The sequence below is a fragment of the Arvicola amphibius genome, chromosome 14, assembly GCF_903992535.2.
Source record: "Arvicola amphibius chromosome 14, mArvAmp1.2, whole genome shotgun sequence".
Lineage (NCBI taxonomy): Eukaryota > Metazoa > Chordata > Mammalia > Rodentia > Cricetidae > Arvicola > Arvicola amphibius.
Window position 1 is genome coordinate 24797097 of NC_052060.1, and position 14255 is coordinate 24811351.

The window sequence follows — 14255 nt, forward strand, 5'->3', positions numbered from 1 at the left end:
TACTAGCTGCTTCACAGATTTGTTTTCATCCCTCAAAGAACTCTGTGCTAGGCATTAGTACTGGAAATTTAAGAAACACACAAAAATTATTAAACTTCCATAGATTTTAAAAGTTATAACAACTTTAAGACCACGTCATTCTTAAATTAAAATCAGATTTCTTTCCTATACATGATACTTTCTTTGCCCTAAAACAACTTTATCATTTATGTTCAGCATAAACAAATTACAGGAGAAAGAACATCACATTCAAGGAGGCAATGGCATTTTCCACATACCATGTAATGAAACATTCATTCAGCTATGTGTATGTATTTAAATATATGCCCAAGGCAGGCACTTATTTATATTTACTCCTTTTGTAAAACTATTTTCAATAGCAGGTTGTTTAGATAGCTCAGGAAATATAATTTATTGATTAAAACTACCATGTATGAATGCATACATGCATCCATCCATCCATCAATTGTTGTGGCCCAGAAAGAAGTGTGAGAGACAGCCATTTATTTCTTTATTATCCTCTGAAGCTCACTTCTCCACATGGTCACCACATTTTCTTACACCTTCTTTATACATTTCTCCAAACTGCCACTTTCTGCATCCTCATTTCCACCAGCCTAATCCAGAGCATCATTCACCATGTTTCAGTTGGAATCTGCAATGGGTAAGCCCATTTTTAAATGAACACAGACCTTCTCTGTGGCTTTCAGTATTCATTCTTATCTTTTGAAAGTACAAACTGGGGCATCTTTTAGTTGCGTTTCAAGCATTTACCTTTAAAACTAAATCCAAGCACTTCTGCATGACGTAAGCTGGTGATATGTGCACTACATTATTTCCCCCTCCTTCATAGTCCTTAGCAAGCGCCACCTTCTGCCCCAATGCCTGACCATTCTGTCTTTCATTTCCCATTTGCCTATTTCAACCCTCTATGACATTTAATTTCTTTACTTTTCCCTGAAGCACTCTTCTCGCTTAACTGCTGAAACCCTAACACTTTTCACTGTGCACACCATCTCTTTTGCACAGCCTTACCTGATTGGCCCTGCAAGGATTTGCATTCTTTTGGTATTGTTCCACCATCTCTTTCTTCGCTCCCTACGACACTAAGTTTATTCCTACATTTTACAGGTGTATGTGTGTGTTTGTACATTATAAAGACGTTGTTCCTGCACTGAAAGAACTGCCCTTGCCTTGCTTTAGTTAAGACTTGGAGACATGCATGACAAATCTCAAACACAGTACGGAAAGCCAGTTTCTACAAATGCTTGAAGGATTTCATTTTTAAAATAAATTTTTAATACGGTGTGTGTGTGTGTGTGTATTGTGTGTACACGAGTGTATGTGTCATGTGTGTATAATGTGTGTACGTGAGTATACATGTCATGTATGTGTGTAGTGTGTGTACTTGAATGTATGTGTTGTGTATGTATGTACATGTGTCTGGTTTGTGTGTGGATGTGTGTGGTATACATGTGTTTTTCAGAAAACGTTTGAAGAAAAGCAGATTACAAAGGCACAGCATGGGTTTTGTATTGTGTTGTTATTGACTTTCGTTCTTTCCACAATAGCAATTTTAGTACTTCATTGGAAAATATGGAATAGTTTACTCTATAGACACCAAACATCTCAGAGGCTGTAAGAATTAAAGAAAAGTTCAACTCTGGCTTCATGGTGTGGAAAAGTGATGCTTAATCAGAAATCCATGCTCAATTTTGGAGGATGTATCTCCAGATTAAACGGAAACAATTCATAATAGGTTACTTGAAGTCATTTGCTAGACTATGTCACACACACACACACACACACACACACACACATACACACAAGTTTTAAGCTGCATCATAAAATGGCACTGATTTCCACTCCATACACCTTAGGCTATTTCTTCTATAACTTTTAGACTGAAATTTTTTTAGCCATGGTTTTCCATAATTAATCACCTTTATACATTACTATAAATATAGTAAATGCACAAGAAGGCTCATTCATCATTAGCGTCTTTGGTCTTCACAGAAGCCTCTCAACACACAGCTGATTAGCAGAGGCTAGAAATGAACTGGGGACTGAGAATCAAATTTCAACAACTGTGAATGCATTTCCCTCAATTTTCTTCCGCAGCCGAGTTCGTTTTAAGGAAAATGTCATAGAGCACAGCACATAAATCTGAAGATTGAAAGATAAACCATTATCATTAATCTTCCATATATTTATATGCTCTTAAATTGTAATTAAATTTAAATCTCTTAAGGACACAACCATACTCCCAGAAGAAAGCACAAATTTCTAAGTTATCAGGGATTTTATTACCTTAGTGTCCATTTAGTTTTAAGTTTAAAAAGGCTTCTCCTTTAAGATATACTCCTAATTCAAGTTTGTATTAGGAAACGTAAATGGAAGAATCAAAGGAATTTCTTTAATGACTAAGAAAGTAAAGTTGTGTTTTGTAAGAAAATATGAGTTATTAGACACACATGCAATTGCTGTTATCCCCACCAGAAGCACGGGGTAACTATCCCAATCCTATCCCTAGCAGCATATAAGACTTGATAGAAAGATAAAATTTAAATAATTTAAGTTGATTTTACAGGGCTCCCAAAGTATGGGAGAGATAAACTTTTTATAGGAGTTTTAATAGACTGTACAATCAAATCATATGTATTTCTTATTACATGAGTTCTCTATGGCCTTAAGAAGAAAGACTTAATTTTATGTCCATAGATACATTCCCTGCTCTATCTAAATTATATGAATGGGTTTGGCCTAAAGATACAAAGGCAGAAGCTATTAGACTAAGGTATAGTAAAGCACTTTCATATGCTAAGAACATAAGAAAAAAGGACAGGTAGGTGTGTTTTATGTGTCAATAATCCAAACAACTTCCTCAAGCTGTATCCTAAATTCTACCCTTTCCTCAACTGGTGGTTGATAATGATAGGTGGTAATTTACGGTAGGAAAGGAATCATCAGAGAAATAAAATGGCCACTTTCCTCAATAACCTATTCAGTGTATTTTCTGAATATGTAGATGTTATCAATGCTGATACTTGCATGGGTCACACTGAAGACAGAGGAGAGTAGCAGGCAACATCAACGAGGCAAGACTCCACCTCCTTTTTTTGCCATGCACCTTTGTGGGAATCTTTGTCTCATAGGCATTCGGGGACATTTACTTTCCTGAGTAACTTCCTTTGTCGTCTAGAAAATGAGAGTAAAATGAGAAAGAGAATGATTCATTTCGACAAAATCTAGTTTGGAGAAGGCACGAAACAAAAATGAGTGTTACTGTTTGTTTGTTTTCTCAATGCTTCTTTTTCTTTAGAATGTAGACACGCCTGTGTTTTCTTGACACCAAAGCCCACAAAATTGTAACTGGGAAAGCAGCCAGTTTCATAAATATGTGCCGATTAAATTCCACTGATTTCATTTCACAAGATAAACTTTAGCTTAGGAAATCAATGACCAATTTAAAGGAAATTTCTCCTGGAAAGGAATCAACACCAAGAGTTCTTTCATTGCTGTTTGCCTGCTGGGGATGTCTATCCGATGCTAACAGCATGGTGATGACCATCACATGGGCACAGGGGTGACTTGTATTTTACTTATTTTTTGTTTGTTGGATGGACCATGACCACAGATATCACTTTCTCCTCATCAATATCAAAGCTTCTTGATCTTTAATAAATTCAAAGGCCCCTTACCCCTAAAATAAAAAAAGTCAGACATTAGACCTTGGATTTTATAAATGAAGAAAGTCCTCTTCAGCAAGTAAGTGCATTATCTGTCATTATACAACGATTTAAGCATGTGACCTGTATGAGAGACAAGACTTGATACTGTCTGCCTTTGTGTTGTAAGTATGTAGGGAGAGTCTGTTTCTTTATTTGCTTTTAATTAATGCACATATACGTAAAAGGCTAAATGAAAGCATGATCACTCATAGATACTAAGCGAATGATTATTATCTACTTGTGGACTTCATTTATTTCATAATCATGTTTTATAACATTCATTACTCCCTGCTTACCAGATGGTCCCTATATATACACCTGACTTTACTAAATGACAGCAGAAATATAATTCTTGTGACCCCATGTTTCCCGGCCTCTCCTTTCCTCCATTCCTCTTTTTCCTTCAAAGGAACATCTGTTGCTTTCATTTGGTTTATAGTGATTTCAAATTAACTCCCATCAAAATTGTGGTTCATCACTTTCTGCATAAGCTTTGTGATCATTTATGATTTCTTTCCACTAAATACTATAGATACTTCTTTGAAAATGTCTTGTTAGCCATAAAGATGGTATTCTCCATAGGACAGGACCAGTATTCTGAAGAACTCTTTGCTTGGTCTAGTGGTGCCTTGTAAGGAGGGGAGGGGAGGGGGAGGAGGAGGGGAGGGAGGGGGGAGGAGGAGGGAAGGAGATGGAAATTTTTAAATATAAAAAAAATAAACCATGAGAAAAAAAAAAAAGAAAATGACTTATCCTCTTAGAATAATTTAGACCAAACATGAACCCAAATTTGAATTCTCAACTTATTTCATTTTTGTATTCCTCTGTCCCTAACAAGGGGCTTTGCCCTATATTGAATTGACAGCACAGAAAATATGATGCAAGAATGGAATGAGAAGGTGATCGACCAAGCTGAGAAGGCTCCCAGAGAGCCCATCCATGCAGAAGAATCAGAGCCCAGCACCATTGTCCTTTGCTTCTCAGTCAGCCCCCACTGTCGGCCACATTCAGAGAGTCCAGTTTGGTTTCCTGTTCCATCAGTCCCATTCCGACTGGAGTTGGTGATCTCCCATTAGTTCTGTCCCACCGTCTCCATGGGTGAACGCACCCCTCACGGTCCTGACTTTCTTTCTCATGTTCTCTCTCCTTCTGCTCCTCATCAGGACCTTGGGAGCTCAGTACAGTGCTCCAATGTGGGGGGAGTTGGAAGGACCTTGGTCTTAACATAGAGTAGGGAACCCTGATGGCTACTTGGCCTGGAGAGGGAGGGAGGGCGGGTATGGGTGGAGGGGAGGGGAGGGAAGGGGGAGGAGGAGGGGAGGAGATGGAAATTTTAAATATAAAAAAATAAACCATGAAAAAAAATAAATGAGGAGCAGAAGGAGGGAGAACATGAACAAGGAAGTCAGGACCTCAAGGGGTGCGCCCACCCACTGAGACGGTGGGGCTGATCTACTGTGAGCTCACCAAGGCTACCTAAACTGGGACTGATATAGCATGTGATCAAACCGGACTCTCTGAACGTGGCTGACAAGAAGGGCTGACTGAGAAGCCAAGGACAACGGCACTGGGTTTTGATCCTACTGCATGTACTGTCTTTGTGGGAGCCTAGTCTGTTTGGATGCTCACCTTCCTAGACCTGGATGGAGGGGGGAGGACCTTGGACTTCCCACAGGGCAGGGAACCCTGACTGCTCTTTGGACTGGAGAGGGAAATGCGAGGAGGAGAAGAGGTGGAAAATTTTAATTAAAATTAAATAAATTTTAAAAATAATAATAAAAAAAGAATGGAATGAGAAATTTCATGGCTGCTTTTAACAAACAAATAGCACAACACACACACACACACACAATTCTGGGCCAGGGGCATGGAGGAGTATAGGAGTATATAATATATACTGAATATATAAATAGACTGAATATATAAATAGACTGAAACTATACATTCATCTTAGATTCTTTACATGGATTTATTAAAGACAGTTTTTAAGCAGGCTGATTACATACTAGGAGAACAGACTGAGTACCAGTTTTAAAGTTCTCGAGGCATATTAGTAACTCAAATGCAAGACTTGGCCAAAGTTCAGCTTCTGAAGGCAAGAATTATTTTCAGAAAAAAAGAACTGCCCCCACAACTTGGAGCTCATAATATTATATATTTTCCCACAATATTGATAGCTTCTTCCAGAACTTCACCGCAAGGTCCTCTAGATGCTTATTTGTGGAGTTCTGTTGAGCATGCCTTTCTTTGTGTGTGCCCCTCACGAAGCTAATACATCCTTCCTTGGATGTTCACTATTATCACCAGACTCACAAAGGTCAAAACTGTTTCTCACTGGGGCATCTGCTCTCTTCATGTACGTGCTTTCTCCCAGATACTACGTCAGACCATGCACAGCCTCAAATCACCTTCTCTGGAATACTGACATTCTTTCCCTCTTCTTCCTCTTCCTCCCTTGACTCTTTACCTGAGTAGATGGCCCTAAAGTCTACCTAAGTGAGCAAGCCATGAATTTTCATGCTGCACTAGATCATTCTTCATTTATTTTTATTTTCCATCTTCTCATCTTAACCAAAGTTTGTTCCTATTGACTTTACCTTTAAAATCAGACACCCAATTTATTTTACAAGAACTTTAAGTCTTTGAAGAAAGAAATTGAAGAGGATACCAGAAAATGGGACCAATTTCCTATCTCTATCCCTGCTTTCTATCCCTCACTCAAACAGTGTGATAGCTTGTAGGGAATACTTCTCCCTTCTCTTCAATCCTTCTGTAACCTGTTATCCATAAAAAGATTTTTCTTTTAAAATTGTAGTTCACATCTGTTTTGATTTCCTAATGTTCCCTTTTAAACTTCTGTGATTTTAGATCATATCTACAAAAATAAAATAAAATGTTCACATTGGTTTGACAAGTTTAATGATATTGGCTGTTCTTCTATCAGTCTTCGATCCATGGCAAGGACACGTGCAATAGTTAATATGTCTAATGTGTCTGTGTACTGAGTACTATTCTAAATACTTAGCATGTGTTTCTTATTTAATATTTTCAACTGAGCTGTAAAAGATATTTGATTGCTACTGTTACCCACGAGGCAATAAGAGGTTAAGAAATTTCTCAGGGTCCTAAAAGAGTAAGGATATAATCCAAATCCAGATGGTATCCTTAACCTACAGCTTGTTACATGCCATTTTAAAATCCTGCCTTTCCCAAGCTGCCTTTTACATCTTTAAACCACTAAATGGCTAATATGCTAACTAAAATAAAACCTTAAGTAATATTCACATCAAAACACGAGCCAATAGATGATTCCTTGTCAATTACATCGCATATTTTAAGCTAGAGGTCTTCCCTACCTACCTAGGTGGAGTCTGAATTTTTAAATGCGTGCACTTATTTGAGATTAGCCAATTATTAAAGGCATGTAAAAATTCAGCTATACCTTACTACTAGTGTGCCTCATAGATTAATACAAAATTAGTTTACTCAAGATACATGTCCCCAGATGAGAAATTCTGGTAGACTGAGGTCAAACAGGGGAAGACAGATGCAACCATTGTCCATTGTGAGTCACTGGAAATACAGAAAGGTGAGTAGATGCTGAACATGCAGGTTGATGATGGAGAAACCATAACCCAGAGAGGAACTGGAAGGCAAAGGACAGCTTCATCTATGTCATGGGATCTTCCATGGTCAAAGAATAGATTTGAAGTATCTTTCTTTGAAGGCATAGCTCACATACTATCATCTATGTATATTGAAAATAATTTGAATATAACTGAAATGTCTAAGAAAACCTAAAGTTATAAAATTTTCAAAATTTATTTGATTTTCTTATGTAATGGCAAATGGATTTTCTTCAGACAATTTGCTAAAATGGTAAGAGCAGATTATATACTTGCTTTTAGCTAAAGGCCAAGAAGTGATTAAACAGACAATATAATTTCTCTCAAAAGATATGGGCAGGAATACAGTGTGATAACTTGTTAGAAATACAACTCTAATCAACTTATCTTCTTTATGATTTTAAAATGTCAGCTACCATCTGTAGCTCCAGTTCCTGGGAATCCCATGTCCTGTTTTGGCTTCTGGGAATGCTCCCCCTGTGGTGGACACATATATGCCAACAAACACCCAAGCACTTAAAGTAAATATATCTTTTCTTAAAATCCAAGTCCATCTAAAGATCTAATCCACTTACCACTTTTTAAAAAAAATGTTAACTGATATTATAATCTTCAAATTGAGCATGGTGGTAATATGATGTCTACACACACACACACACACACACACACATACGTATATATATATATATATATATATATAAAATATATATATACGTATGTGTGATGTTTAAATCATATTAAACATACCTGTATTTGTAAGCATCTGTATCGTTTTTCAGGATGGCTGTATTAATTTACATTTCCACAAACATATGAGTCCTTCTCTTAGAGTTGTCTGTTCTGGAAGATTTCTCAAAGTCTGCGCAGTTCTCATCATACAAGAAGTCATTGTTTTCCTTGTCTCGCTTCCTTCTCTGATCAGTTAATAACTTGTTCACTGGAATATATTTTCAAATAAATTCTTAAGAAAACTGCACAGAAAATAGAGTTCTGAAATGGTGCACATCATTGCACCAAAGATCGTACACTGTTTTCCTTGGGTATTTTTTTCTTCAGTACAAAGGCCTGAGTCCCTTATTGCATTCCAGGACTCAATGTGGTGTGAAAAAAGCTCAGTTGCAATCTAATTCCTACTTGTTTACATGTAAGCAGCTTGGATGTCTTTTCCTTAACTATCTTACTTTTCACAGTAATTTTACTGCAGGTACTTCAGCAAATTTGTTTACTTTCCCCTACTCTTTCTGTGTCTCTTCCTAGTCGATACTTCTTACTTAGACACTTGAACCAATACTGTGTCTCATTTCTCCTCCCCCTTTTTCAGTGTTAACATTTTTCAGATTGGGGAAAATGCTTTTAATCTTACAGCGGTGTTTGTAAAATGGAATCATAGTTTTCCTTTAGTAATAGATTTCTTAAGTTTTTTTTCATTGCCTAAATGTTAAGTACAAAAGTGTCTAAAGCAGGAAGGGTCTCATGTACTCTCTGTATTGTCTTTTATCAGAATACTGTCTTTTAATATCTTATTGTTTTTATCACAATTTTAAAGCTATTTGTGTTATCTACTAACTTTACAATTTTGAGCAATAATCCCCTCGGTCACTTTAAGTATTTACATAAAGCTTGACATTTTTTTCCTTGGGCCTCCCAAATTTATATTATCCACTTTAAGTCTAACACACAGTTTTGCAGGTGCGTTGACTTGATTTGGAGCCCTACATCTAGGGAATAAAATGGAATCAATGGCTCTTAACACTCTTTCAGTAGTGCCGATGCTTTCAGTTTGCTACAACACTCCAAATGTTCTCTCCATACTTTTCTGAGACCATATTTTACTTTTCAAGGTAATGTTAATGCAACTCCTTCAACCATAATCTCCTCTGCAGAAGCTGACACATCTCATTCCAAATCTTGCATGACTGCTCTCTATCATCTGTGCCTTTGAGGGATTTGTTGAAAGTTCTCTGCAAGTAGCTCTTTGTACTTTTCCCCTGTCTTTGGGGTTAAAAAAATTCAATGCTACGCTCCACTTTAGTTTCATTGGAATCAGAAAATAGAAGAGCTAAGGACAGATATTAGTCCATCATTTCAAGCCAGAATTATTTTTCCATCTTTCAGGGAAAATAAAACACTCATATATAGTTCTGTGGTTTAATTGGAGAAAGGGATATCTTTTTATTTCAATCTATGTACACTGGAAATTTTCATGGTGTTTTCATATGTTCATTTATAAATATTTATGTGTGCCATCATTAAACATCACTTTGACAAATTATATATTCATATCATCTACTCAACTAGGTCTATTCAAAATACATTATCATTTCTCTAATTCAGAAGGATACTATTTTGCTCATATGTTTTTATGTGTTGAAAACAATTTGAACTGCCATATTCCAAGTAGTCTTAACCTAAGCTATGAGACAGATAGATAGATAGATAGATAGATAGATAGATAGATAGATAGATAGATAAAAAGAAAGAAATATGGTATGCAATCTAATGAATCACTAGTACTGTCTTGATAAACTGAGCCTTAGAAATCTTAAAAATGATAAACTTAACAGAGGTGAGATCACATATAATTCCTTTCAAAGAAAGTGGGACAGGATTCTAATTCAGGTATCCTAAAATGTTAGGGATTACAGAATGTGTAGTTACTGTAGCAATAACAAAACAAAACACGTTCACATGCTTCATCTTCCCAACTAGGCATCTTGGTACCCTGCCAATTACAAATTATTCTTATGAGGAACATACAGAGAGAAACATGAGCCAAAATAAGCTCCAAGCTAGATTGCTTTTGTCCATGATTTGCCTTGAGCATTTCTTCTTTTTATCCAAAGACATAGGTGCGAATGGCAATAAACTAAAAATTTATCAATTTTTACATTAGCCAAAGGATTATAGAAAAATATACAATAAGATGACAAAAAATAGAAAAAAAATTTAATAAATAGACAGGAAGGCTATTTCCTTGTTTAAACCAAAGTTAAATATTTATAGGCAAATTGTTTTTGAAAATGTGTATGATAAATTATTTCTAAATTCTATTTAAAAATGTATAAAAATGTTTGCCCTTTGGTTTTGGCATTTATGAAACCTCAGCTACTTAGGACATATCCACAGCCAGAATGACTACATATATAAATATAACTATAAATATTTAATATGTATATTTATACACATATTTTTTGATGAAATTAATATTGTTCATTATACTTTGGGTTCCTGACACTTTCATTATATTTTCTCTGGAAGTCTGAAAACCTGAGATAATAAGGTTTTGTTCTTTGTATGGTCATGCCTGCTCTATCAAGCCCTTTTATCTTTATTGGACCCCTCAAAATTCTATAACTTTCAGGTAGTCTATGATTGAATTCCCAATTGTGTTTTAAAAGTCAACATTTCAATGGAAAAATAAATGTCTATGATAAATTACTTCTAAAAATCCATAAAAAATGTTTGCCCTTTGGTTCTGGAATTTCTGAAACCTCAGCTACTTAAGACATATCCACAGCCAACATGACTACATACATAAATATAAATATTAGTATAGGTATTAAATATATATACGCACATATTTTTCATGAAATTAATATTGTTCATTCTACATTAAAAATCGCCTTCAGAGTTCTATCTAAGTTTATGTACGTCCAATGACCATAAAATATAGCAGAGGGAGAGAGATGTAGGTGGCTGATAATCAAACAAACATGAGTAGGAGCAAGGATGTGTTTGAAGCTTTTGCCTACACTTGGGACTCTTTTTCTCCTATTAGGTTGCCTTGTCCAACCTCCGTATGAGGACTTTCAGTTTGTCTTATTGTATCTTGTTTTGTTCTGTTCAGCTTGGAGGCCTATTGTTTTCTGAAAGAAAGTGGAAAGAGGATGAATCTAGGAAAGACAGGAGCTAAAGGGAACTGGGAATTGGTCGAGGGCAGGGATTGTGGTCGGGATGTAGTGTGTGAGAGAAGAACCAATTTACAATTAAAAAGGAGTGTCTTTCAATGAAAATAAAGTCTTAAAATGAAAAACAAAGAAAAGTAACCAAGGTTGACAACAATTTTACTTAGAATAAACAAGGACTAATTGATAGAATGGTAATGACTTTTCTCCTTTAGTTTTTTTTTTCAGGTCATATGAACCATTTTTCCTATAGTATTATACTTTACATAAAAAGCATTGAAATAGCAAGTCATGGCTCCTTTGAGCGGTTAAATACATTATAGTCAACATGATGCTCATTCATTCAGAACATATGACATTCATTTCATGGACTTACTAGGCCTTATATCCCTCCCTTTGCTTTCTTCTGAGTTTGTGTATTGGACTCATTGACTGTGTTCAACCAGCATGTTTATGTTCCTCTAATTTCAGCATGTGGAAAACTGATGAAAATCACAGGCCCCATCACAGTCAAGACATCTGGAACACGGTTTGGGGCTTGGATGACAGACCCCTTAGCATCTGAAAAACATAACCGAGTATGTTGCTTCTATCAGTGCTTTTGCTTATAATTATGTTTCTCCTATACTATTTCTCCCAGGCTATTCTTTTTATTTATGATATAGGTTATGATGTAAAGAGCTTTATTTCTTGATATTTTTCGATTAAAACTGCTGATATAGTGGAACAAGCCAATTTTAGTAATTTGTTCTTACAACTCTTCAGTGTAGTGTAGGCTAATTGTTATTGAATTTAGTGTTGGTTGATGCTTGAAATGTATGAATCATGTTCACATACAATTTCCTGAATATTCCGTAAGAAATATGATCTTTATATTAAAAACCCTGAGCACTGAGTAATGAGCCAATTTATTATGTAAATCATTATATTACTGGAGATAATTGTAAAAGAAATACAACGGAAAGCAGTGAGATTGTTTTTTTAGGTTTACAATATCTGTATTATGCAATTAAATATAGAAATAACTTACTATAGTCCTACTAAGTAATGAATTAATTCTGAATTAAGGTTCTTAGTAGTCATATCCAAATGAGAGCTTTTATTAAATTAATGCAATGGTTTCACTAAAATCTACAAGAAAATCCAATAAATAGTGGTCACTAGAAGATTCTGCGGTAACCACGAGGTAACCATAGGTTTGGCATGTAAAATAAAATAGACATAGTTTTAGAGCATGTGCAGGACAAAGATAAAGCCTTACAGTTGTTGCATCAGGAGATATTCCTTGAAATAACATGTGATGGGTTTGGCCAGCAATAGGCACCAATTAGCCAGAAATAAAATAAAGAGAAAACAAGTTAATTTGAAGCTAGCAAAATCAGCTGTTTTTTATACAAATATTCTTTTCTAAAAAATTAATATATCTATGTGTGTTTCCATGTCACATATATAGAGAAGTCAGAGGAACACTGCAATTCTTGATTTCTACCATTTGGGTCTGGGGGATGGAATTCAGCTTGTTAGTCTTGACAGCAACTTTACCTACTGAGTCGTTTTGCTGACCCTCCATACAATATCTTTAGAAGGGCTGGCAATGTTATCACATTTGAATGGGTTATAAGTAAGAGCATTTGGCATCCAAAATTTGAAACTTTGTAACTGTCTTTATTTGAATATTTTTGTGAAAATCCAGAATTTAATCAGTCCGTTTGATTCTCTTGTTTTTTTTTTCCCCCCTTTATTTTCAGGTCTGGTACATGGACAGCTATACTAACAATAAAATAGTCCGTGAATACAAGTCCATTGCAGACTTTGTCAGCGGAGCTGAATCAAGGACATACAACCTTCCTTTCAAGTGGGCAGGAACTAACCATGTTGTCTACAACGGCTCACTCTATTTTAACAAGTATCAGAGTAATATCATCATCAAATACAGCTTTGATTTAGGGAGAGTGTTAGCCCAGAGAAGTCTGGAGTATGCTGGCTTTCACAACGTATACCCCTACACGTGGGGTGGATTCTCGGACATTGACCTCATGGCTGATGAAATTGGGCTGTGGGCTGTGTACGCAACTAACCAAAATGCAGGCAATATTGTCATCAGCCAGCTTAATCAAGACACCTTGGAGGTAATGAAGAGCTGGAGCACTGGCTATCCCAAGAGAAGTGCAGGGGAATCCTTCATGATCTGTGGGACTCTGTATGTCACAAATTCTCACTTAACGGGAGCCAAAGTGTATTATTCCTATTCCACAAAAACTTCCACATATGAGTACACAGACATCCCCTTCCATAACCAATACTTTCACATATCCATGCTTGACTACAATGCTAGAGATAGAGCTCTTTATGCCTGGAACAATGGCCACCAGGTCCTGTTCAATGTTACCCTGTTCCACATCATTAAGACTGAAGATGACACATAGGCAAATGTCATCATTTATTTTTATCTATCTACACTGTCATTCATGATAAACTCTATAGGAACCTTTCTGTGTTTATATTTTTCTCCTTGAATGACTTGTCATCATTTCTCCAAAACCAAGTATTTTATTGTATATTTGGAGTTTCAAAAAGTGTTTGTCTAAGTTAACGCGTTAGAAACACATCTTAACTCCTAAACTTACAGGGCCTATCATGCCCTTGTCATGCAAAGCACTAAAAAGAGTTTAAGTGGCTAGAGTCATAGTTTTGCAAAAGATTAATGGTCTGCCTTGTATTAGATTCAGACTAATGGTGGCTTAAATGCATGAATGTCTTCTTTTCTGAACTGTAATTTTTTTTTTTTTTACTGTCTCTTGCTCTATCTACGTCCAGAAATATTTTCATAGGAATTAAGGTAAAAGAAAAGCACTCTCCCCGCATTTATTTATACAGAGAGATTTAAAGAGTTTATTTATATGGAAAATACTATTAATCATGTTGCTGTTACCACATTCTCTGATGCGGTGCTGTGCAATCATTTCTAAATCCCTTGCTGACGTTTTTTGGCA

The 14255-nt window shown here is 35.9% G+C and overlaps 1 protein-coding gene across 3 annotated transcripts in view; it reads left to right on the forward strand.

The window, feature by feature from the left end:
- Olfm3 (olfactomedin 3) overlaps positions 1-13688 on the forward strand; it is a 40057-nt gene extending 26369 nt beyond the window's left edge. For all 3 annotated transcript variants that reach the window (XM_038311682.1, XM_038311684.1, XM_038311683.1), the window contains 2 exons: positions 11734-11840; positions 13011-13688. In XM_038311682.1, coding sequence (XP_038167610.1) covers positions 11734-11840; positions 13011-13688 — 785 coding nt within the window. The remainder of the gene's footprint in view (positions 1-11733; positions 11841-13010) is intronic.
- Positions 13689-14255: the final 567 nt, after the last annotated feature.